This window comes from Myxine glutinosa, chromosome 5 (genome assembly GCF_964187855.1).
Source record: "Myxine glutinosa chromosome 5, kmMyxGlut1.1, whole genome shotgun sequence".
Lineage (NCBI taxonomy): Eukaryota > Metazoa > Chordata > Myxini > Myxiniformes > Myxinidae > Myxine > Myxine glutinosa.
The window spans coordinates 196470806-196497057 of NC_136265.1; the positions used below are offsets into that span (position 1 = coordinate 196470806).

Sequence of the window (26252 nt, forward strand, 5' to 3'; positions counted from 1 at the left end):
GAGGGGGGAGGGGGAGGGGGGAAAGGGGAGGAGCAGGGAGGCGGAGGAAGGGGAGGAGAGGGGGGAAGGGGGAGAAAGGTGGGAGTGGAGGAGGGGGGAAGAGGGGGGAACCTTCAGGGGGTGTGAGGAGGGGTGGAAGGGGGTGAGGGGTGGAAGGGGGTGAGGGGAGGGGGGAGGCAGGAGAGGAAGGAGGTTCATATATATATATGCTGGTGGGTGAATGTGGCACCTTTGTGGCGGTCATCATGTTTCTGAGTTAACTGTGATGCCGGTCAGGAAGAAGAAGAAGAAGCCGTACTACCAACTTCGGACACTTCCGGAATTCTTTCATTTATCTGTATTCAAATGTCTGGTGATTGTTTGGTATTTATTTATGTGAATGTGTACTTGTATGTAACTGTCATTAATTTTAAAAGGCTTCGGCACGATCAAGCGATTTTTTTTTTTACTCCAAAAAACGATTTTTTCTTTTCATAATTTTTTTCCTTTTCTTTTTTTTGGCCTAAAACACTCCCAGGCACTCGCTGATGAACCCCTGAAAGTTTGAAGAAGATCCGTTCAGCCATCTCTGAGAAAAATGGTGACACACAGACAGACATCTCTCTTATATAGTAGTTATCCTTCTCCCTTTATTATATCCTACTCCCTTTTTGCCAAAATGGCAAAATGTGAGTAGGATATATCAAAACATTATGGATGGATTCGAACGAAACTTGGTGGACAGGTTGGGTGTGTGACAAGGAAGAATTGATTAGATTTTGGTGAAGATTCTGATCCGGATACTACAAATTTTTAACTGATTCTTCACCATTGATTAATAGGGCTAAAATGATATGTAGCAAGAAATCTCAAAAAGTTAGTTTGTACGGATTCAGACAAAACTTGGTGGACAAGTTGGGTCTGTGACAAGGAAGAATTGATGCCATTTTGGTGAAGATTCAGATCCGGATACGAGAATTTCTCATCTTTTTAAGTGATTCTTCTTACCGTTGAGAGATAGGGCCAAAAACTAATATATGTTTTCACCCCTGTTTATCTGTCTGTGAGCAGGATATCTCAAAAGGTTATGGAAGGGTTATGACAACACTTAGTGGCCTGGTTGGGTCGGTGACAAGAACAAGCCGATTCGATTTTGGTTCAGGTCCGGATGCAGATCAGGCCTATCGGTGGATACAAAACGAAAACTGTTCAGCTCGGTGGAGGTACATGCTCTACAGAGTGCCGTTCTAGTTAAATCACTGATAACTTCAAAATTGCGTACTTTACTTCAATGTATTTTTCTTTATGCAGTAATATCTCAAGTCTGTTTTCTATTAGAGGGGAACCCAAACGCTCAGACCACCTCGACACTAATCTCTCCCTTGATACCCAACAAAATAGATATGATGTCTTTTTCTGATTTGCGATTTATGAAGTCGCTAATGTAGCGATTAAAAGTCTAAATCTTCTTCTTCTCCTTGTTTAGCCGTATGACGTCACACTCGGAGGTTGACCGCTATTTCCATACTGTCTACGGGGTATCATTTAACTCAAGCGGCCATATAATTTTCGATTTTCTGGTTGGTTTCATGCCACACCAATGGCTCAAAGACCCTAAAGTTTGCCAGAAATTGGACGAGGTTTGGCCGAAATAACTGAGTGTGTCTACAGATATTGTGGTTATTCTCCACGATTGAGAGAGGATGCCATCCCCTTAATTAGGCGGAAGAAACTGCCGTCGCTTGAAACTGCAAGACCATCGCTACCCAGCTACCAGCATATGTACACGTTTGATTTGAGCAGTGAATCAAACGTGTTCGCCTGCCGACGATTGATCTCACCTCACCACCAACTCACACGTCCCCTCCCCCCTCAACTGGGGTGTGACATCGACAGCACGACACGGCACGACACGGACATGACTGTGGGACACAACACAGCACAACCACAGACACAACAGGCATCCCCGAAAAAGTATGAAAAGGTACGATCCTGTAACATCCAGAATACCGGGTCAGCCTGTGACGGTGGGACCATTGGTCAGTGTGCCTGGGCCCAAATGTGCGCCCAGGCCCAAATCTCCAGGCCCATCACGCCCAAATGTGCCTGGGCGGTGTCCGTGCCGTGTCCGTGCCATGTCTGTGCTGTGTCTTGGCCGTGCTGTGTCGTGCAGTGTCCATGCCATATCTGTGCCATGTCGTGTTTCTTCTGGAATAATATAATTGATTTATCAATGAATAAAAATCCCTGATAAACCATCAATCGAATCATTCTGTGTGTGACCACTGGAAAAAATCGTCATTTTAGGGCTTTTTTCGGACCTTGTGATTGGCAAAAAAAAAGAAAAAAAAAGAAAGTCCCTTCAAATTAGACCATGGTTAATGATTTTCAATGTTTTCAGGAAACAAAATTGCTTTTGTGTTACCCTTTTTTCTGCTGCTGAATTTTTTTTTCTGCTTTGTTGAAAATTGTTTGTTGAAAAGTTTTTTGAAAAAGGGGAAAAAATAATGAATGTTTTTTTTTCTGCTGCTGAATGATTTCACCAAAAGATTGACAAAAATGCAACAAGAGAGGGCATCTTGTAATGCAGATCCTTGCCGGTATATATAGATTACAGTACATCTGAGAACCAGTGTGGACTCACTCACTGACTAACACACAGCAGCGGTACCATTAGTCTAGTAGGAAGACTAGGTCCCCCTGCACCCCCCGGAGATATACTTCTAATCAGTGTTTCTAGATTGGAAAAAATGTGTAGAAAATGACTAGCTATGGCCCCAAGCTGAAAAAATGTCCCACATACCATTTTTATGCAAATTACTGCTGCCATTATCAAAAAAACGATTTTTGACATATCTCAGCCAATATTGCAGATAATTGAAAAATGAAGGTGTCTAGACCCATGTTTTGAAGGGCATAGATCATGATAGAACTATTCATAACATGATTACATGTGTCTATGGTATACTAGTATGCATATTAATGCTGTAATTACAAAATAATCAGTTTTACAAATGATAAGGATACGTTAATACTGCAGATAACTTAACATGGTACATAAGGGGTCTAAACCCAGGTATTTTCAAGGTTAAATGTCAACAAGATGCTCCTGAGTCTTGCATAGGGGCGGGACATTGGCAGTAACATTGGTACCACTCAACTTTTCTTCCCACCATTGACTTTGTATTGCGAGAGATTTTCACTTGCTTATTTAAAGGTTTCTCACCCAGCCCACGTAAAATCTACCAACTCCTGCTGTTAACTCCCAAACATATTTTTTTATGTTATCCAATCACAGTGCAGAAATGACAGACTAGAGATCCAAATTAGTGCTGCTATAGCTGCCATTTTACATTTCCATCCATGTAACATGCGCGCTCGCGCGCTCGTATCAATTGGTAATGTCGCGCGCTCGTATCAATTGGTAACGTTGATGTTATTGAATACCTCAGTTGAAAGTTCAGTCTTCCATTCCATCTGTGTGTTGTTCTTGGTATTCATCCTCCAATCTAGCCAGGTAAGATGCTAACTATAATGTTACTCACACTCTTGACTTCAGTTTCTGCATGAAATCATAAACAGGCAGAATAACAGCTGAGCCAGCTAGCACCATGTTAGCTAACGTTAAAGCTAGCCTCATCTATGTACAGTATGTTCCTAATGTCGGTGTAACTTAAACTTTTGTTAATGCCAAACATGAGACATAGCTGTTGACTTCTGTATATGAATTGAACCAGAAAGAGGCACGACAGCTGAGCTAGCTACAGTAACTTAGCACAATGTTTCATTGGCCTAGATAGCTAACGTTAGTGTGGAAGAATTTAGATGTTTTAGCTATTAGCACTTTTGATGCCACTAAACATGGTTTAGTCAGCTAAAAAGTACCCTAGTGTAGAACATGACTCAGAACCTCTGTTACCTCACTGAAAACTCAGAGCCTCCTTTCACAGGCACTTTTAACATCATTCGTGATTTCTTATTTGTCATTTAACAGTGATGGTAGACATCGACAGCAAGCATGCCCAAAAGAAAACGGAGTGTAGAACCTGCAGCCCAAAGCTCTCCTCCTACATGCATCCTTCATGTACCATCCATGTCTGATCATGGGGATTTCACGCCCCTCCGTAAAATTAAAGGATCTGCTTCAGAAAAACTGCAACTGCTTCAAAAGATCCGGGATAGACGTCTCAACCAACCGCATGACTCCCCATGTCGTATGCAATCAGTATGTGATCAGATCCCGGCAACTCTTCCTGATGACCTAGAAAGAGTAGGATATCACAGCAAGTGTTATAAGCACTTTGTCCGCCACTTTCATCGTCTGGGAGATGATACAGAACCAGGGCCATCAACCTCATCATGGCATCACTCTCCTCGTAAACCAGGAGGTTCTGCTGAACCCATCTTCCCGCCAGAGTGTATATTTTGTGAGAAAGTTGAGACCAAAGATGCTCATCGCAATACTGAGAGGCCTACAACCTTCCCATCCTTTAAAAACAAAGAAAATGCATGGGAGCAAATCGAAACACGGGCTGAGAAAATGGGTCTCTATCGACTCCATCGAAAGGTGAAAAACAAAGACCTCTTTGCATGTGAGGCCAAACACCATCCGTCATGTTTTAAAGCTTTCCGCACAGCATTCTACAACTATGAGCGTGCGATTCACAGAGCCGAAGCACCAAAGGAGCAGGCTTGCATGTCAGCCGCCCATGAAAAGGCATTCAACTCAGTACTGGAACACATTCAAACCCAGGTCATCCAGCAGAATAAAGTTCTACAGCTTTCTTCCTTGCGCTTGCTCTATGTCGAGGAACTGAAACTGAATGGATATGAGAACTCAAATTATCGGTCAGAGAAACTACTGAAACGCCTACAGAATGACCCAATCAAGGAGCATATCCACTTCACGAAGGTTGATCATGACAAATGTGATGTCATTTCTTTCTGGCTTGTGCACAGCTCAAACATAACAGTTTCCAATGCTCTCGCACGAGCATTCACACTCGGAAGCACAAACAAGAACCAAAATGTTGCCCTCCAACTTCGCCAGGGTATTCTACAGGCCAGGGACTTCAAAATGTTCCTTGCAAATGACGACAACAAAAAGCAGATGTGCCAGCTTCTTCTGAAAGTGTGGAGTGGACAAGAGGCAGCTACCAGGCTGGAGAGAACAGAGATGGCTGTGCTGATCGTGGAGGGGAAGGCCCACCAACTTGCCTCAACGAATGGCAAGGTAAAATTGAAAGCCCTTCGTGAATGGCGATTCAATTTGTAATTTTTCCTGAAAAAAAGGTGATTACCTGTGATGTTTGTCTAGATCTGAAACTGGCAGTGACTGGTGATTGAAATGCGGTGCCTTTTTGTGTTTCAGGTCGAGGTACGTGAACTCCCCACGATCTACAGCAACCAGGAAGAGACTGATACCAGGGTGGTTCTGTACCTCCATCATGCTGCTACCATCGGATACAAGAACGCTGTAGTCAGAACACCGGACACAGACATCCTCCTGATCCTGCTCCACCATGCCCACAACATCAAGCTGACGGTGTACCTGGATACAGGGTCAGGGAAGCATCGCCAACTTGTCAACGTCTCTGAGCTGGCAGAATCCCTGGGAGAGGACTACTGTGCCACTCTCCTGGGGTACTATGTGTTCAGCGGAGAAGACTGCACCAGTGCCTTCAAAGGGAAGGGAAAAGTCGGGCCCTTGAAAAAGCTGGAGAAGAATCCCAGGTTTCACAGGGCATTCGGTGAACTGGGTGACAACTGGGATGCCAACCCTGAGGTGGAGAGGCAGTTAGAAAAATTCACCTGTGTGATGTACGGCCAGAGTCGCGAGTCATCAGTGGACATTGTCCGTGCCAAGCTGCTACGAAAAATGGTGGGAGAGGACAAGACCCTCACATCCAAGTCCAAGGTTGATCTGGCTCGCCTTCCTCCATGCCAGTCTGCCCTGAAGCCGCACATCCAGCGTGTGAACCACCGCGTAGCATTGTACAAAAGAGCCGATCAACCTATCATCGAAAAGCCAAAACCTTATGAGGAGCAAGGATGGATAAGGACTGATGAAGGACTGTTGAAACCAATGTGGTCCAGTGGTCCCATCCTACCAACCTCACTGGTGGATCTTCTGAACACAGGAGAGCACGAAGAGGAGGAGGAAGAGGAAGGAGAAGAAGAGTTTGACTCTGACGATTTCGATGAAAATGATGATGACTGACTCAGTGTAGAATCACTAATGCTAATGATGTTTATCTAAAACAAGCAAGAGAAGAGTGGTCACATTGAGTGCTAGGACTATTTTGACAGTTGTAATATTTAGAAAAATAAAACTTTGTGTTAACGTCTGTGTAGACGGACCTTAATATGAGTCTATTATTTCGTAAAACTGTGATTATTTTGTAAATAAAGCACTAATTAGCATACTAGTATACCATAGACACATGTAATCATGTTATGAATAGTTCTATCATGATCTATGCCCTTCAAAACATGGGTCTAGACACCTTCATTTTTCAATTATCTGCAATATTGGCTGAGATATGTCAAAAATCGTTTTTTTGATAATGGCAGCAGTAATTTGCATAAAAATGGTATGTGGGACATTTTTTCAGCTTGGGGCCATAGCTAGTCATTTTCTACACATTTTTTCCAATCTAGAAACACTGATTAGAAGTATATCTCCGGGGGGTGCAGGGGGACCTAGTCTTCCTACTAGACTACATAGCTTTCTGAGTTCCACGTGAAATTGCGATGCTAAGAAGTCCCCCAATAAAATCCTACAACCATTATTGTAATAAAAAAATACATCGGTAATGGTTCGCATGTAGTAAAAGTTAACCTGTTCAATCATTGCTGTTAATTAATTTATATGTGAATGAGCTACAGGAAACCTGTTACACACAGACAAACCTCCTTTATAAGGAGTAGAAATCAAGAGTATGGCCCAAACCAAGAAAGCCTATTTTAATAACTTTGTAATAATAATTTTAATAAAAAAATTTAAATAATAAATTAAAAATATATATATTTTAAATAATTTAATAATAATTTTCAAGAATAATTTAATTTTTATTTAAGCCAAGAAAGCCAAGAAATACATATTCAGTACTTTAACACATAATTAAGCTTAAATATTGTACATTTGCAATAAATTATAGTAAATAATACCCCTTCAATCGCCCCGAACCGTAATAAAAATATTTAATAAAACTTGTTGTAAAAGAAAGTACAGTAACAGGCAACGCCAAATTATTTTTAGGATTGTCACTTTAAATTTTACATACCGTGAATCCTTGATATAATTGGTCTGATCGTCGAACAATTTTCTGGTCTGATCGTCAAATTAAGGTCGAACGGACGACTGATTTCGGAGGGAGTTTCACCTTTATCAGATCATTTTATATAACGTCCAGTTTCATCTCCAATGTCAAGGTTCTGCATTTATGTGTTGCAAAAATATCACTGCAACATTTATTAGCCATGATTAGTGTCCGTTGTCAACAAAACTGTAAAATACGGGACACTATGAACACAAATATGTGCACAAGGAAAATAGGTGAGAACAGTAAAGTACACAGAATAATATGGATTGCACGATGTTCCGACTCTTTATACCACGTGGAAGAAAGATTCACGCTCCGCCAAACCAACGAGTCCCAAGTTGCTGTGCCATGATCGGCTGGTAAGTTTTACAAGAGAACGTTCATATCTCGGACATTAAAAATATCTCATATGGGGGTTGTTTCATAAGTCGGGGACTCCCTGTAATGCACATTCAAGGTGTCTACAACCAGTTAGGCATGCCAAACCATACCACAGGTGGTGCAGGCAAAAATACCCAGGAAATGACGTGGATAGCTGACATAATCCACACAAAAGGTCCAAAATCAACTTATGGTTGAATCAGAGATAAAAATGTTATAGTTACAGGTTTACCCACCCGTGTACCCCTGGGTATACCCACTCATGCAGAAGAATGGGTATATACAGAGGCACACCTATCTAGGGTTAAAGCCACTGGGGGAACACTGCTAAAGTAGACCACCAATCCACCTTACTTATGATTACAACTCCCCATCCCCCCATACATGCACTCACTAAGGATGAAAACAGGAAGCTTGAAGCCGAGGCACAGGAAGAAAGGAATCTTGAAGCTGCAGTTGAGAACAGAACAAGCTGAGGTGGTACATTAGTTCAGAAAGAAGTGTAGTGGTGGTGAGAACAATCAGATGACAATGACAACACAGAGGCAAACATTAAATTACATCACATAGGAGAAGCAGAGTCATCAGCGAGAGCTGTTGCTGGACAAACTGTAGAGTAGTGCAGTTTAGAGAATAAAGTACAATGTAGTGGGAGCCGATTTTACCACAGAACGTGAGCAGGCTACATTCCTCGCACCCCATGCCGGGCCAGGTAACTGCACCTGTAGCACCACCCCACCGGGCCAACAAGACGAGCAATTTCATCCAATACCTCACATTATTTTATTTTTCCCCGGCTTAGGGTCGATTTATTATTTTGCAACCCCATCTTTCCCTTCCCTTCCTTTATCATTTCCAGACAGTTGGTACAGGTTACGATTACGCATTCTCTGCTGTCTTCTCAAGGCTCCATTGTGCCTCATACCCTCGTAATAAAATCTATTGTTTGTATAGTACTTTATTGATGTGCTTGCTTGTATAGTCATCATTTTTGTTATTAAAGTAGAACAAATTAAATTGATAGCATAGGGACGGGCTGTTAGGAAAAGAGGAAGCTAATGGAAAAAGGGGCAGGTGAGCCTCAGGTTACACAACCCATACACACGACAGTCAGCACCTGCTCTGAGTCTGGGAGTGCGAGTTATGGTTTGAGCACCTGCTCTGAGTCTGGTGGTTTAAACCCCCGGCTGAGTCAAACCAAAGACTAAAAATGGTACGCGCTGCTTCTTAGCTTGACACACAAAACAAAAATAACCATAGGTTGGCAACCATTGCACAGGCTCGATCGGCATAATGTCCTCCTGCATTGAGGTTCCTTGTAAGGGAATTCAAATATTATTGACCCCTCTTGCAGCACACGTGCAGTGAGTGCCCTCTCGACAAAGTGAATGGTAGAAGTTGATAAAATAATTTATTTATTTGAAAAACTCGGTCTTTAAGGCTACAAAATATCAGAGCAATCACAACGTTGACCAATGAGAAGCATGTCGATTGTGGAGATCATCACTTTCAAACTTGTTTTTTTATTTCTTTCTCAATAGATACGCCATGAGTGTAGTGCCCCCTTCAGGATGGCACGTGGCTCGCTCTTTGTTGACGTCCCTATATTAAGAGGATTTTCAGAAGGAATAATATTTACTTCCCTGATTAGCAAATTTGAATTATAAAAAAGTCCATAAAATAATCGGTGATTGTAAATAAAAAAATTTTTTAAAATAAATTATATAATTAAATTATATAATTTAATTATAAATAATTTTATAAATAATATAAAAAAGAGCCCCCTTTTTGTAACCAAATACCTGTTCCAGTAGCTCCAGAATTGGTCCTGTAGGTAGGTCTTGTGACTCGTCTCATCGCCGAAGGAAGCCTTGCTCTCAATCCAGTGAATGACTTGATCATCAACAGCTGCAAAGGACGAAAGACGACTTTTATCTATCAACTATTAAAAGTTTGAACTCATTACATCACACCTCGTCTTTTTTATGTTCCAAACATGGGCCCTCGGACATATCGCTCGATATCACTCAAGAACACAATCAATAATAAATCCTCAATTTCGTTTTTAACTCAACTGGACTACCGTCCAGTTGAGTTCATCACGTACTGAACCCTCCGGCGTCCGTCGTCTGTCGTCCGTTAACTTTTCGACGTTAACACTCCAGCGTCCACAAATATCAACCGATTCTGATCAAACTTGACATGCAGCATCCTTACCCCAAGGATCAGGTTGGTATTACATTTCAGCCCATTTCGTTAAAAAATGGCGGACTTAGGCGACCATTTTGTTTTTGGTCATGAAAACGACGTTAGCACTCTAGCGTCCACAAATATTAACAGATTTTGATCAAACTTAGAATGTTTAACCCTTACCACACAAGGTAGGTTGCTATTGCATTCCAACCCGATCCGTCACAAAATGGCCGCCATAGGCCACCATATTGTTTTCAGCTCCGAAACGACGTTAAGACTTTAACGTCCACAAATATCTATGGATTTTGATCAATATTGGTGTGTGAGACTCTTACCACACAAGGTCGGTTGCTATCGCATGTCAATCCGATCTGTCACAAAATGGCCGCCATAGGCCGGCATATGACAAGTATAAGGATACAAGGACCTTAAAATTATTACACAAGGTTGTTGGCTTTTCATTTAAGTCAAATCTAGTACAGACAACTGACCTACTTTAAAGTTGTCCAGTCAGTTCAGTTGAGTTCTGCTTCCCTGGAAGCTCTAGTTTTCTTTCCTGGTGCATTTTCACAAAACAGGTATAAATTATGGCAAACCATGTTTTTATTTTGAAGGCCACGAGCTATATGGACACAAGGCCAAGGATAAATACGTTTGTACAAAGCACGCACTAAAACAAATAAAACTTAACGACCCCGGTGGAGTGAGCCGCGGAGATCTACTTTACGGCAAGATTGTTCAGTCTCGGGTTTTAAAGGATCTCTTCACTCTTAAAATTTCAACTTGAACAAAACTTTCTGCTTTTTTGCTTTTACGTAGTCAGGTTATCCTTTATATTTAATATTCGGTGTCTATATTATGTAATAGTTCATGGATGGGAATTCTTCTTGTTTGATGGGACAATTTTTTGAAGTTGGGCGTGCTGGGTGGAGGTGGTTGGATACTTGCAAAGAATGACAACACAGAGATGTTTAACATCTCATGGCATAAATAAGATACAAGGATATGCAAGGGACTCGGGCAAAGGATGAAGCAACTTGACCCACCATGTGCCCCATCAACACCAAATCAATTCAATCTACCAGATTATCAACTCAATTTCCCTCAACCGATTGGTTTATCTCCAATCGCTCTTTACAACGGATGATTAAGATTAAGTAAAAATGGAGAATACATCGCCTATAGAAAGTTTACACCCCCTTTCAAATTTTTCACCTTTTGTTACCTTATAACCTGGAAATAAAATGCATTAAACACACTTTTTTTTACCTTTATCTGCACATCGTAATTCACAAATTCCAAGTGAAAAACAAATTCTACAAATTTCAGAAAATTAATTAAAAATACAAAACTAGAATATCTTGGTTGGATACGTGTCCACCCCCCTGAGTTAATACTTGGTGGAAGCACCTTTGACAGCAATTACAGCTGTGAGTCTGTTGGGATAGGTCTCTACCAACTTTGCACATCTGGATTTGGGGAGCTTCTCCCATTCTTCCTTGCAGATTTGTTCAAGCTCTGTAATGCTGGATGGGGAGTGTCGGTGAACAGCAATCTTCAGATCTTTCCACAGATTCTCAATGGGATTCAAGTCTGGGATTTGGCTGGGCCACTCAAGGACTTTCATGTTCTTGTTCTGAAGTCATTCCAGTGTTGCTTTGGTTGTATGCTTGGGGTCATTCTCCGGTTGGAACGTAAATCTTCACCGCAGTCTGAGTTCTTTTGCACTCTGAAGCAGGTTTTCCTCTAGGATTTTTCTTTAGTTTGCTCCGTCCATTTTCCATTCTATCCTGACAAGTGCCCAGTCCCTGCTGATGAGAAACATCCCCATAACATGATGCTGCCACCACCATGCTTCACAGTAGGGATGGTGTTCTTTGGGTGATGTGCTCTGTTGGCTTTGCACCAAATGTAACATTTTGCATTTAGGCCAAAACAATTCCATCTTCGTTTCATCAGACCACAAAACTTTTTGCCACATGGCTTCAGAATCTCCGCTGTGGTTTTGTGCATATCTCAAACCGGACTAAAGGTGTTTTTTTTAAAAGTAATGTCTTCCTTTTTGCCACCCTACCCGACAGGCCAGACTTGTGGAGCGCTTGGGATATTGTTGTCACATAAACACAGTGACCAGTCTTTACTATAAAGGTCTGTAGGTGTTTCAAAGTTCCCATTGGCCTCTTGGTGGCCTCTCTGATCAGTCTCCTCCTTTCTTTGTCATCCATTTTGGAGGGACGGCCTGATCTAGACAGGGTTTTGGTGGTATGATTATCGAGCCTGTGCTCCCAGGGATATTCAAAGCCTTTGAAATATTTTTATACCCATACACTGATCTGTGCCGTTCCACAACTTTATCCAGGAGGTCTTTTGAAAGCTCCTTGGTGCTCGTGGTTGAGTCTTTGCTGTGAAATGCACTACCCAGCAGAGGAAGCCTACAGGAACAGCTGATTTTATTCTGAAATAATCAGAATCATAACATTTTAACACAGGTAGAGGCCAATTAACTTGGTGTGTAATTTTGAAGGCGATTGGTTACACCTGAGCTAATTAAAAATTGCTATTATAAGGGAGGTGGACACTTATCCAACCAAGATATTCTCGTTTTGTATGTTAAATTAATTTTCTGAAATTTTTTAAAAGTTGTTTTTCACTTGGAAGTTGTAGGTTACGATGTATAAATAAAGGTGGAAAGAGTCTGATTTAATGCAATTTAATACCAGGCTATAAGACAACAAAAGGTGAAAATTTTGAAAGGGGGTGTCGACTTCCTATAGGCACTGCATGTACATCGTTGAATTTGCCTTACTCAGACGTGATAGGTCAGCATTGAAAAGCATTCGATCAAAAACAGTGCTAAAATCCCAGGTGGTGGTTTACATCTAACCACAAAGGATGTTATTGGCAGGTGGCCAAATTAGAGTTATATATTTTTTAATGCGACAGAGGCATGGGAAGCTGACCGCCATTTTGAGAGACTACGTAACAAAAGTTTCATACATAAAGAGCTTTTTGAAATGCGAGTGCAACACAAATATGCTATGATTGAACCAAAGACGATCTCCATCACGACCTTGTGATGGAGTAGACTTATTGACGTAACTGGCACTTTGTCGAAGCATTATCACGTCAAAGTGTTTGCCGCATGGTTTGGAAGTTTGAACGGGCACATCAGTTTGGCGCTCTCCCACTCCTCACAACACCACCTTGAGACAACGAAAGCTGCCACGAAAACTAAATATGCAAGTAGTGAACATCTCGTGTCTGGGAGAGACACGAGACTACAAACACAACCTTTGACCATGGGAGTTCGACCTTTGCCATTGTATCATTCCTTCACAAGGATCACAGGATTTGTAAGTAAATCATGCTAACATGATACTCTTCACTAAACTCAATTTGCTTCGATTGTACTCGCCAAAGAGTTGTAGAAAGGCCTTCCTTTCAATAACATACGACACCGTTTAAAGGCTAGGTTGGCAAGCGTACGTTTGCTTACGCATCCCTATGCTTGTGCATTTGCGGATATTCTTCACATACCTGTCCTCGCATTCATTGGCTTGTATTTATTCACATACATGCACTCTCGTTTGGGCGCTCGCGTACACGTGTTTGAAAGAAGGTAGTGCAAAGAAAGAAAGAAAAAAATATATATATATATATATATTTACACTAGCTACCCAGCGCCAGTAGGGTGGGAGGAGGGGTGAGGAGGGAGGGCTCGTTGGAGTGAATCTCAACCTGAGGTGTACAAGACCATTAGCCTACACACCCTATGGGAGAAGAATGTCTTTTTGCAATGTGACGACACAATGGAACATGGAAAGAGTGGCTGGCAGGGGGATTGATTTTGCCTGAGTTTGTGTTTATCATTCACGGCATCTTGTATTTACAGTGGCGAAAGCCCGCAACAACTGTGATGAGGAAGGTAAGATGGACACAAGAGATGATGTTGATGGACAGGAATGTAAAAAGTGGAATTAAATGCTCAATGATGTGTGTGTATATGTGTATATATATATATATATATATATATATATATATATATATATATATATATATATATATATATATATATATATATATATATATAAATAAATATATATATGTATAGTGTATACATACATGCATATATACATATACACAATTTTTTAAAGATCCAAACTGAAATTATGAAAATGGTTCTTCTTCCTCTCTTTACGGCAGCACAAAACCCCGCTTCACCAAATAGAAAGCGTGCGAGCAATTAATTCTGCTATAATGTGCGATGCATAAAGTGAGATGGCATAACACCTTTATTTTCTATACTAACAAATTTGCTAGTGCGGCCAAAAAAAAATTCCCGATGAATTTTTTTTTTCTTTTCCCAAGCAAAATGGCATCAGGAAATTCTCCGCTGCTTGGGAAATGCATCTCACTGGCAGAAAACTGTAGAGAAAAGGACAAACAGATGAAGAGGTTCACCTCACGGTCAAGGGAAAGGCCTAATGTGGAAGTGACATGTTTTTAGGACACCCCCAATGCCCCTCCTTCTCCACAATGCTGCAAAACCTGATCTATGCATCCACAATACAGGACTAACATCAGTGAGAGTTCCTTGCAATTCCTAGGTCACCTCCATCAACATCATGCCATGCCTGGGATATTTCGGAAGATTAATCGACTACCGAATGCAGAAATCAAAATGTGAACATGAGATCGGTTAAGGGACCAAAGATGCTCGGGTGCACCATTTTACGAGATGGTCTGTTTTTCGTGTTTGATGGCTCTGCCGACATGGCAAAGGAGTAAAGGCTCAAAATCCGTTTTTAAGCCTTACATTCTTACAAATGTATGTATGTACATGTGTGCATGAACACGCGTGACACTGCCTTTCTCAATGCATCACCTTCCTTTGAAAGCCGCCGGTTATAAATGGACGAGTGTAAGTGCGATCTCACCAATCTGCGATCAATTATCAGCAAAACAATAAGCAAAACGAATGGCCCTCGGAGCACAAACCCATAAAGGAACATCGTAAAGGGAAGAGGAGGCAAAATTGTGCTGATGCCACAACCAACACTTAACAGGACCACTGGAATGTTTTCCAACAGAAGGACTAAAAATATTGGCTCGGGTTGCAACCGTAATAACCCCTAAGTGAAACTGGACCCAGATTACTGACATATTTACCCCCACCCCCTTTTCCAAACTGCTACCCCTACAACTTTTGCATCTACTGCCATATAAAAAACACCCTTATGAACACCACAGAAAGTTAGGAATACATTGTCATATTTCATTGCAAAATTTAATGAATGCTACGAATGCAATAAACCGATATCCAAATTGTCGGTGCAAATTTAGAGATAATAAAATGTCCCAAAGGGGAAAAAAAGAAGTAATCCCTCATTTTGCATCTGAGAGTCACGGCTGATAAGTTCAGAATTCACCCCCAAAACTTTGGATTTGCCTCTGGGACCCCTTTTGAGAACCGCCAACACAATTACTCCCAATTGCTACATTTCAAACTGACAAAGGAGTTCAAAGGTTGTGACAAGCTAAAGGCAGACATATGGCACTCCTGGAAACAGTCCAAAGCCTTTTACCTCAGCACCTTATGTTTGGTTTGAAGGCCATGTACGGCAATTTCAAATTATCACGCGGATAATCTGAGAAGTCCAGGGTGGACAATGCCCTTTGATTATATCCACATGGCAAAGCCAGTGCGTGCCACGCTTGCCGGACCATCTCATGCCGTGTTTTCTGCTTACACGACCATCGGTAGCCAAAAAAGGTCCAATCGAACATGCACTGTAAATAGCAAACCGGCCGCTACAGTATATACTGACCAATTGGTATTTCAAGGAGCACGTCAGGTGTCTTGTCGTAGCCCTTTTTGCGTAGTTCTTCTTCATCTATGGGTTGGAGTAAAAGTAAGCAAAGGTGCGTGAAGCATGGTGTCACTTCTGATAATATTTTCAAAATTGTCCATCGATCAGAAGACAGCATCGAAGGGGCAGTACCAAGGCCCGACATCCTGCATGGCAATGTAGAAATGGCTTTGTCTCCATAACGTGTTTATTACAGTTTATGGCCACGATTTTTACTGCAAATGGCAGGGCCAATGCTTTTTGAATGGAGCCTGACGAGCAATATGTCAGCAATTTACTCCTGCCTTATCTCAGCATACTCTGTTTCCAACGAGAAGCTATTATCTATCTCTATTGGCCGCCATCCAATGTTTTCTCTTCTTATAGGCTGGTTATATGGCTGCTTAAATTTCAGTCAGAGCAAGCTTCATAACAGCCTCTAAAGGAAGGATGGTGTTATCCGAGACATGTGGCTCAGTTTGCACTCTCGAATCAGTGGTGTTGTTTGACAAAGTGATTTTCATCAGACAACAAATTTCTCTCGACATATTCTGAGGCGAGGCCTGCATTAAGTTTGCAATTATAAACAATCATGATTTATGATATACAAGTAAAGGAGAGCGATCAGAATTCCTTCAATTTGAAATGCACCACAAAATAATTTTTTGAGACAACCACAAAGAAGCATATTATGCTAAACATCATACAAACACACACATATATACACACATATATATATATATATATATATATATATATATATATATATAGATATATATATATATATACATACATACATACATATATATATATATACATATATACCTGTATATACACGCACACTCGTGTTTCAAATACAAACTAGAATGGCACTCGGTAGAGCATATACACTGCCCTCAGAAAGTAATCACACCCCTTGACTTTTTCACATTTTGTTGTGTTACACCCTGAATTTAAAATATATTTGTCACCGAGCTACACAAAATATCACATAATGACAAAGAAAACTATAATGAGCAGAGATTGCAGACCCTCGCCAGGATGTGTTTTCAGTGGTTTTAAAGGCTTTTGTGTTAAAAGAAATATGGGGGCCGAACCACGTGACTGATGACGTCATCATTTTTTTTTCTCCACAAATTTATCCCTAGATTCCTGCTCAATAAATTTCATATTGATCGGATGAAGTTTTGTACTTGTCGAATTATGACGTCATAATGGCGGCACCAATGACATCATTAACATATGTTATTCTACATGGAGAGTTCTTTACAATTAGCCATGTCTTAATTTTTTCTATGCAGTGCTTTCGGAGATATAGAGGTGCAATTTTTTTTTTCCAAGATGGCGGCCGAACCACCTGACCAATGACGTCATCATTATTTCATTTTTTTTTTCTCCACCAATTTATCCCTTGATGATGCTCAAGAAATTTCATCTTGATAGGAGAAAGTTTGTACTTGTCTTATTGTGACGTTAAAATGGAGGCACCTATGACATCATCATTAACATGTTTTATTCCCCATGGAGAGTTATTTAGAATGAGCCATGTCCCAATTTTTTCTATGCAATGCTTTCGGCGATATAGATTTGCAAAGTTTTTCGTTTTTTCCAAGATGGCGCCCATACAATGTGACCTGTGACGTCATAAATGACCAAAAAATTCTAAAGGTGGAGTTGCACCTATGGTAAAAAAAAATTCCTGTCAATCGGACCAATGGCTGCAGAGAAAATCATATTCATTCTGTGTGGACAAACAGACAGACAAACAAACAGACAGACAAACAGACAGAAAGACAAACAAACAGACAAACAGACAAACAAACAGACAGACAAACAAACAAACAGACAGACAAACAAACAGACAGACAAACAGACAGACAGACAAACAAACAAACAGACAGACAAACAAACAGACAGAAAAACAAACAGATGAAAAATCACTCCGAGCTACACTTGGCAAAAGAGAACAAAGTAGAATGGCACTCGGCAGAGCATCCTTTTGACCTCACAAATAATTGTTGGATGAATTATGTGACCTGATATGCAAATTGTCTTCAAATTAAGTTAATCGGATAAAAATTGAGGATTTTAGAAATTCGACCTGTGTTGACCTCAAAAATAGTTGGTGGTTGGTTTCAGTAAGCTGATATGCAAATTATATTCAGATTTCAAGTCAATCAGATGAAAATTGAGGATTTTAGAAATCTGGCCTATGTTGGCCTTTTGGCCTATGTTGACCTCAAAAATAGTTGGTCGTTGGTTTCAGTAAGCTGATATGGAAATCCTATTCAGATTTGAAGTCAATGGGATGAAAATTGAGGATTTTAGTGATTTGAAAAAGTGGTTGACCTTTGGCCTATGTTGACCTTGTGAACGATGTTGATCTCAAAAATAGTTGGTGGTTGAATCCAGTTCGCTGATATGTTAATCCTATTCAAATTTCAAGTCATCGGATGAAAATTGAGGATTTTAGAAATTTGAGATAAGTGGCTGACCATAGGCCTATGTTGACCTTTCAGCCTATGTTGACCTCAAAAACAGTTGGGGGTTGAATTCAATGACCAGATATGCAAATCGTCTTCAAATTTTAAGTTAATCGGATGAAAATTGACAATTTTAAAAATTTGGCCTATGCCCTATGTTGACCTCAAAAATAGATGGTGGTTGGTTTCAGTAAGCTGATATGCAAATCCTATTCAGATTTCAAGTCAATCAGATGAAAATTGAGGATTTTAGAAAGCTGGCCTATGTTTACCTTTTGGCCTATGTTGACCTCAAAAATAGTTGTGGGTTGAATTCAGTGACGAGATATGCAATTCGTCTTCAAATTTTAAGTTAATCGGATGAAAATTGACAATTTTAGAAATTTGGCCTATGTTGACCTCAAAAATAGTTAGTTGGTGGTTGGTTTCAGTAAGCTGATATGCAAATCCTATTCAGATTTCAAGTCAATCAGATGAAAATTGAGGATTTTAGAAATTCAAAAAAAGTGGTTGACCTTTGGCCTATGTTGACCTTTTGACCTCAAAAATATATAAGATTTTGTCGGACCACGAACTCTACGATTTGGTGAAGTTTCGTGAAGATCGGTTTAAAATTGTGACCTGTAGGCAAGTATAAGTGAGGGGACAGACAAACACACCCACAAACCAGAGTGATAAACATACTTGTCAATTTTTTTTCTTTTTTTGCCAAGTAACAAACAAACGGACTCAAATGCAACACCCTCTCCTCAGGCGAGGGCAAGAATGCTTGAATTGTTTTTTTACAAGTTTATTGAAAATGAAATACAGAAATATCTAGTTTACAAAAGTATTCAGCCCCCTGAGTCAATACTTCGTAGGAACGCCTTTGGCAGTGATTACAGCTTCGAGTCTTCTCATCTGGATTTGAACATCTGGATTTCGGGAGTTTCTCCCATTCTTCCTTGCAGATTTGTTCAAGCTCTGTAAAGCTGGATGGGGAGCGTCGGTGAAAAGCAATCTTTAAGTCTTTCCACAGATTCTCAATGGGATTTAAGTCTGGGCTTTGGCTGGGCCACTCAAGGACTTTCATGCTCTTGTTCTGAAGCCATTCCAGTGTTGCTTTGGTTGTATGCTTGGGGTCATTCTCCTATTGGAACGTAAATCTTCACCGCAGTCTAAGTTCTGTTGCACTCTGAAGAAGGTTCTCCTCAAGGATTTGCCTGTATTTGGCTCAATTCATGTTCCCTCTATCTTTACAATTTTCCCAGTCCCTGACGCTGAAAAACATCCCCATAGCATGATACTTGCCACCACCATGATTCATGATAGGGATGGTGTTTGAATGGTGATGAGCTGTCCTCAGTTTCCGCCAGACGTAGCACTTTGTATTTAGGCCAAACAGTTCAATCTTGGTTTCATCAGCCCACAGAATCTTGTTACTCACAGTCTGAGAGTCCTTTAGATGCTTTTTTTGCAAACTCCAAGCGGGCTTTCATGCGTCTTTCACTGAGGAGAGGCTTCCGTCTGGCCACTCTGCCATAAAGCCCAGATCGGTGGAGTGTTGCAGTGATGGTTTTCGTTCTGGAAGTTTCTCCCATCTCCACACAGGATCTCTGGAGCTCAGCCAGAGTGACCATCGGGTTCTTGGTCACCTCTCTTACCAAAGCCCAGGCCCTTCTCCCCCGATTGCTCAGTTTGGCCGGGCGGCCAGCTCTAGGAAGAGTCCTGGTTGTTCCAAAGTTCTTCCATTTAAGAATTATGGAGGCCACTGTGCTCTTGGGAACCTTCAATGCAGCAGAATTTTTTTTGTAGGCTTCCCCAGATCTGTGCCTCAACACAATCCTGTCTCTGAGCTCTGCAGGCAGTTCCTTCGACCTCATGGCTTGGTTTTTGCTCTGATATGCATTGTCAGCTGTGAGACCTTATATAGACAGGTGTGTGCCTTTCCAAATCATGTCCAATCAATTGAATTTACCACAGGTGGACTCCAATCAAGGTGTAGAAACATCTCAAAGATGATCAAGAGAAATGGGAGGCATCTGAGCTAAATTTCAATTGTCATAGCAACGGGTATGAATACTTATGCCAATGTGATATTTCAGTTTTTTCTTTTTAATAAATTTGCAAAACTTTCTAAAATCCTGTTTTCTTTTTGTCATTATGGGGTATTGAGTGTTGATTTATGAGGGAAAAAATGAATTTAAACGATTTCAAAAGGCTGCAACATAACAAAATGTGAAAAAAGTGAAGGGGTCTGAATACTTTCTGAATGCACTGTATAAATAGATGGGAAAAATGCACAAGTGTGCAAAATGAAAATAGAAACAAAATGAAATAAGAATAAGTTCAAAAAAGAATAATGAACAAAAACGTTTTGCTTCATGGTCAAGGGAAAGACCTGGGACCAATGCAAATGGGATCATCAATTTGCTATTACAGAGGAGGCAAAATTAGAGGCAGAGAGTTCAGAGGAGAAAGGAAAGAAGGAGAGGAGAAGAGGAAAACATGGGAAAGAGGAGGAAAAAGAAGAGCAAGAGACCAGACATGGGGAAGGGGGAGAGGAAGAATGGAGGAGATATGGGGAAAAGGAGAGGCTGAGAAAATGAGATAAGGGGAAAAGGAGGAGTTCTAAAGCAGAAGGAAAGAGGGAAAAGAAGAGGAGGAAAAAAGGAGTGGGATAGAGGAGGAAAAAAGGAGTGGGAAAGAGGAGAAGAGAAGAGAGGAAGAAAAAGGAGTGGAAGATATGAGGAGAAAAAGAGAGAGATGCAAGAAGAAGAAAATTAGCGACCGTTAAGATGGTGAGGAACATCAAGAAAATAAAAAGGGATTTCAAACGAGAAAGCAACAGCTCACACAATCGTCATCATCACACATATTTGGCAAACAAAAGGCCTTAACTGAATGAAGATTAATGACTTGCCATGGAAAAGTACACAGAAAATCTCCGAAACCAAAACAACAGAAATACTTACCCAGGAAGGCCAGGTTCCGCTCTTTGAGTCTGTCTTGCAAAATGACTTCATACTCGTGGCCAATCGAGCTATTGAAAGGTCCGTAAAGGAGATGTACAGATGTGCAACTTGTCTTAGCTTTGCAAATCAGTCAATATGACGTCACACTACGCAGGCTGGAGGATATTTATTTATTTAATGACAACAATGGTAGAATTTGAGAAAGGTAAGTGTTCAAATAATTTAAACGTAAAAATTGCAGCAGGTAAAGAGATTCTTTTTAAAGGCAGGATTCCTTTCTCCTGGCACAACCCCCGTCGGAGTTAAAAAAAAAGTAATAACAATAATATTAATACTACAACACTCCACAACTAAAGCAATTTGGGATTATCAAAAGAAAGTAAGTCCAAGCACAAGGTACTTCTGCACATTTGAACTTTTGCCCATTCCCTCGAAAAGCCACTTTTTCAATCTTCCAGATTACTGCGAAACTGATCTCATAATTAGCAACCCAAGCATGAGCCCGCGGCATTAGCGGGCAATCTGAGGCCGCGCGTTCAACTTGGGCACCACAATTAACTTTCCTGTGTAGCAAAAGGCGGGAAACATGCAAGCTCGCTTCCCCAGCGCCTTGCACCCGATGGCTTCGGTTCCCCGTGTTCTCCGCCGACACGTCCCTTCCCCCAGAGTGCGTACTCTGTGTACCCCGACACAGGAAAGGGGAGCAGGCCAGAGGGCAGAGAGGGTGGCCTAGAGCAAAGGGCTGCCGGTAATTGGGTGGGAAATAGAAGGAAAAGGATGAGGGCAGGAGACAGCTTTCGTTGAACGCGCACTGGACGGGGCAAGGCTCCTTTGTGCATAACTTCAATGAACTAATTCAGAAGAGTACAGCTGTTGATGTGATGTGCCATGTGACAAAGAACATAAGAAGAAGATTTCCACATCCCCATTTTCATTCGACCTGACTTGCCTATTTCACTCGATTGCAGGATGAAGACCTCCTTCAAAATGGTCCATTCTTTTCTAATGTCTGCAATTTGGGGCCAATTATACTCCAGTGAATATTCCATCACTCCATCACCTTTTTGCTCTTCCTCTGATTCTTTCAGGTTCTTCTTTAGACTTGCCCATTTGTAATCCTTGTCATTCATCCATCGGTCGCCCATCTTCTCGCTACGTGTCCATCACCATTCCATTTCAGCTCTTCGATTGTCACCAATTTGTTGTCGATTTTAGTTCTCAGTCTCATCCATTGGAATTTCACCTCTTTTCTATTTATTTTTAGCCAAAAAATAACATTTCCCTGACTTTTTGCCTGGTGCTCAACTGCTCATTCATTTTTCTGCAACTTCTTTCACTGCCATACGTCAATGCTGGTATTACGCATCGTGATTGCAAAAGTGATTTGCCAGACCAAGAGCAGTTCTGCTTTTCAGGTCCTAAACACAAAAATCTTCAAAAATTATGCTCATCCTCCTGCTCAAGCATTGCCTCTCATCTCGTCAACATACCTCTAATCCATTTTTATAATTCGCCTAAAATCAATGCAATCTCGGGTATTGTTTAATTTTGCCTTTGCTCCACTACATAATTCATAATTTCATTTTCCTCCACCACAAAAAGCACCACTATGCAAGGACATAATCTAAAATTGTCGAAAAAGAGGACACCATCTAAAATTGTAGAAAAAGAGGACACCATCTAAAATTGTACAAGAAGAGGACACCATCTAAAATTGTAGAAAAAGAGGACACCATCTAAAATTGTACAAGAAGAGGACACCATCTAAAATTGTACAAGAGGACATCTAAAATTGTAAAAAAAAAAGAGGAAGGACACCATCTAAAATTGAATAAATAAATAAAAAAAAAGGGAAGGACACCATCTAAAATTGAGGACACCATCTACAATTGTACAAGAAGAGGACACCATCTAAAATTGTACAACAGGACATCTAAAATTGTAAAAAAAAAAGAAAAGAGGATGGACACCATCTAAAATTGTAAAAAAAAAAAGAGGAAGGACACCTTCTAAAATTGTAGAAGAGGACACCGTCTAAAATTGTCAAAAAAGAGGACACCATCTAAAATTGTACAAGAAGAGGACACCATCTACAATTGTACAAGAAGAGGACACCATCTAAAATTGTACAAGAAGAGGACACCATCTAAAATTGTACAAGAAGAGGATACCATCTAAAATTGTACAAGAAGAGGACACCAGCTAAAATTGTACAAGAAGAGGATAGCATCGAAAATTGTACAAGAAGAGGACACCATCTAAAATTGTACAAGAAGAGGACACCATCTAAAATTGTACAGGAAGAGGACACCATCTAAAATTGTACAAGAGGACACCATCGAAAATTGTACAAGAGGACACCATCTAAAATTGTACAAGAAGAGGACACCATCTAAAATTGTACAAGAAGAGGACACTATCTAAAATTGTACAAGAAGAGGATACCATCTAAAATTGTACAAGAGGACACCATCTAAAATTGTACAAGAAGAGGACACCATCTAAAATTGTACAAGAAGAGGACACCATCTAAAATTGTACAAGAAGAGGATAGCATCGAAAATTGTACAAGAAGAGGACACCATCTAAAATTGTACAAGAAGAGGACACCATCTAAAATTGTACAAGAAGATGACACCATCTAAAATTGTACAAGAGAACACCATCTAAAATTGTACAAGAAGAGGACACCATCTAAAATTGTACAAGAAGAGGACACCATCTAAAATTGTACAAGAAGAGGACACCATCTAAAATTGTACAAGAAAAGGACACCATCTAAAATTGTACAAGAAGAAGACACCATCTAAAATTGTACAAGAGGACACCAGCTAAAATTGTACAAGAAGAGGACACCATCTAAAATTGTACAAGAAGAGGACACGATCTAAAATTGTACAAGAACAGGATAGCATCGAAAATTGTACAAGAAGAGGACACCATCTAAAATTGTCAAAAAAGAGCACACTATCTAAAATTGTACAAGAAGAGGACACCATCTAAAATTGTACAAGAAGAGGACACCATCTAAAATTGTACAAGAAGAGGAAAGCATCGAAAATTGTACAAGAAGAGGACACCATCTAAAATTGTACAAGAAGAGGACACCATCTAAAATTGTACAAGAAGAGGACACCATCAAAAATTGTACAAGAAGAGGACACCATCTAAAATTGTTTAAGAGGACACCATCGAAAATTGTACAAGAGGACACCATCTAAAATTGTACAAGAAGAGGACACCATCTAAAATTGTACAAGAAGAGGATACCATCTAAAATTGTACAAGAAGAGGACACCATCTAAAATTGTACAAGAAGAGGACACCATCGAAAATTGTACAAGAAGAGGACACCATCGAAAATTGTACAAGAAGAGGACACCATCTAAAATTGTACAAGAAGAGGACACCATCTAAAATTGTACAAGAAGAGGACACCATCGAAAATTGTACAAGAAGAGGACACCATCGAAAATTGTACAAGAAGAGGACACCATCTAAAATTGTAGAAGAGGACACCATCTAAAATTGTAGAAGAGGACACCATCTAAAATTGGAGAAAAGAGGACACCATCTAAAATTGTAGAAAAGAGGACACCATCTAAAATTGTAGAAGAGGACACCATCTAAAATTGTACAGGAGGACATCTAAAATTGTAAAAAAAAAAAGAGGAAGGACACCATCTAAAATTGTAGAAGAAGAGGACACCATCAAAAATTGTCAAAAAAGAGGACACCATCTAAAATTGTACAAGAAGAGGACACCATCTAAAATTGTACAAGAAGAGGACACGATCTAAAATTGTACAAGAACAGGATAGCATCGAAAATTGTACAAGAAGAGGACACCATCTAAAATTGTCAAAAAAGAGCACACTATCTAAAATTGTACAAGAAGAGGACACCATCTAAAATTGTACAAGAAGAGGACACCATCTAAAATTGTACAAGAAGAGGAAAGCATCGAAAATTGTACAAGAAGAGGACACCATCTAAAATTGTACAAGAAGAGGACACCATCTAAAATTGTACAAGAAGAGGACACCATCAAAAATTGTACAAGAAGAGGACACCATCTAAAATTGTTTAAGAGGACACCATCGAAAATTGTACAAGAGGACACCATCTAAAATTGTACAAGAAGAGGACACCATCTAAAATTGTACAAGAAGAGGATACCATCTAAAATTGTACAAGAAGAGGATACCATCTAAAATTGTACAAGAAGAGGACACCATCTAAAATTGTACAAGAAGAGGACACCATCGAAAATTGTACAAGAAGAGGACACCATCGAAAATTGTACAAGAAGAGGACACCATCTAAAATTGTAGAAGAGGACACCATCTAAAATTGTCGAAAAAGAGGACACCATCTAAAATTGGAGAAAAGAGGACACCATCTAAAATTGTAGAAAAGAGGACACCATCTAAAATTGTAGAAGAGGACACCATCTAAAATTGTACAGGAGGACATCTAAAATTGTAAAAAAAAAAGAGGAAGGACACCATCTAAAATTGTAGAAGAAGAGGACACCATCAAAAATTGTCAAAAAAGAGGACACCATCTAAAATTGTACAAGAAGAGGACACCATCTACAATTGTAAAAAAAAGAGGAAGGACACCATCTAAAATTGTAGAAGAGGACACCGTCTAAAATTGTCAAAAAAGAGGACACCATCTAAAATTGTACAAGAAGAGGACACCATCTACAATTGTACAAGAAGAGGACACCATCTAAAATTGTACAAGAAGAGGACACCATCTAAAATTGTACAAGAAGAAGATACCATCTAAAATTGTACAAGAAGAGGACACCAGCTAAAATTGTACAAGAAGAGGATAGCATCGAAAATTGTACAAGAAGAGGACACCATCTAAAATTGTACAAGAAGAGGACACCATCTAAAATTGTACAGGAAGAGGACACCATCTAAAATTGTACAAGAGGACACCATCGAAAATTGTACAAGAGGACACCATCTAAAATTGTACAAGAAGAGGACACCATCTAAAATTGTACAAGAAGAGGACACTATCTAAAATTGTACAAGAAGAGGATACCATCTAAAATTGTACAAGAGGACA

At 40.1% G+C, this 26252-nt stretch overlaps 2 protein-coding genes and 1 pseudogene across 2 annotated transcripts in view; 1 reads left to right on the top strand and 2 right to left on the bottom strand.

The window, feature by feature from the left end:
• The window catches only part of CDIN1 (CDAN1 interacting nuclease 1), a 126961-nt gene that overhangs the window by 59776 nt on the left and 40933 nt on the right, over positions 1-26252 (bottom strand). The window contains exons 4-6 of the mRNA XM_078779326.1: positions 21165-21232; positions 15707-15772; positions 9488-9593 (exon numbers count right to left, since the gene is read on the bottom strand). Of these exons, the coding sequence (XP_078635452.1) occupies positions 9488-9593; positions 15707-15772; positions 21165-21232 (240 nt within the window). The remainder of the gene's footprint in view (positions 1-9487; positions 9594-15706; positions 15773-21164; positions 21233-26252) is intronic.
• LOC144891985 (uncharacterized) lies at positions 266-6342 on the top strand. The gene is made up of 8 exons (XM_078777112.1): positions 266-352; positions 1051-1103; positions 1159-1202; positions 1291-1423; positions 1600-1953; positions 2051-2180; positions 5030-5212; positions 5351-6342. The coding sequence occupies exons 1-8, from the start codon at positions 266-268 to the stop codon at positions 6197-6199; spliced, it is 1833 nt and encodes a 610-aa protein (XP_078633238.1). The 3' UTR covers positions 6200-6342.
• Positions 19424-20072, bottom strand: LOC144891986 (uncharacterized; annotated as a pseudogene).

Bases quoted from the DNA above. Each gene is read 5' to 3' on its own strand.
- LOC144891985 (XM_078777112.1), top strand. From the start codon at position 266: ATGCCGGTCAGGAAGAAGAAGAAGAAGCCGTACTACCAACTTCGGACA. The intron at 1,203-1,290 runs GTACATGCTCTA...TTCTTTATGCAG, and splicing joins AACTGTTCAGCTCGGTGGAG to TAATATCTCAAGTCTGTTTT. The intron at 2,181-5,029 runs GTTTCTTCTGGA...CAACTTCGCCAG, and splicing joins CCATATCTGTGCCATGTCGT to GGTATTCTACAGGCCAGGGA.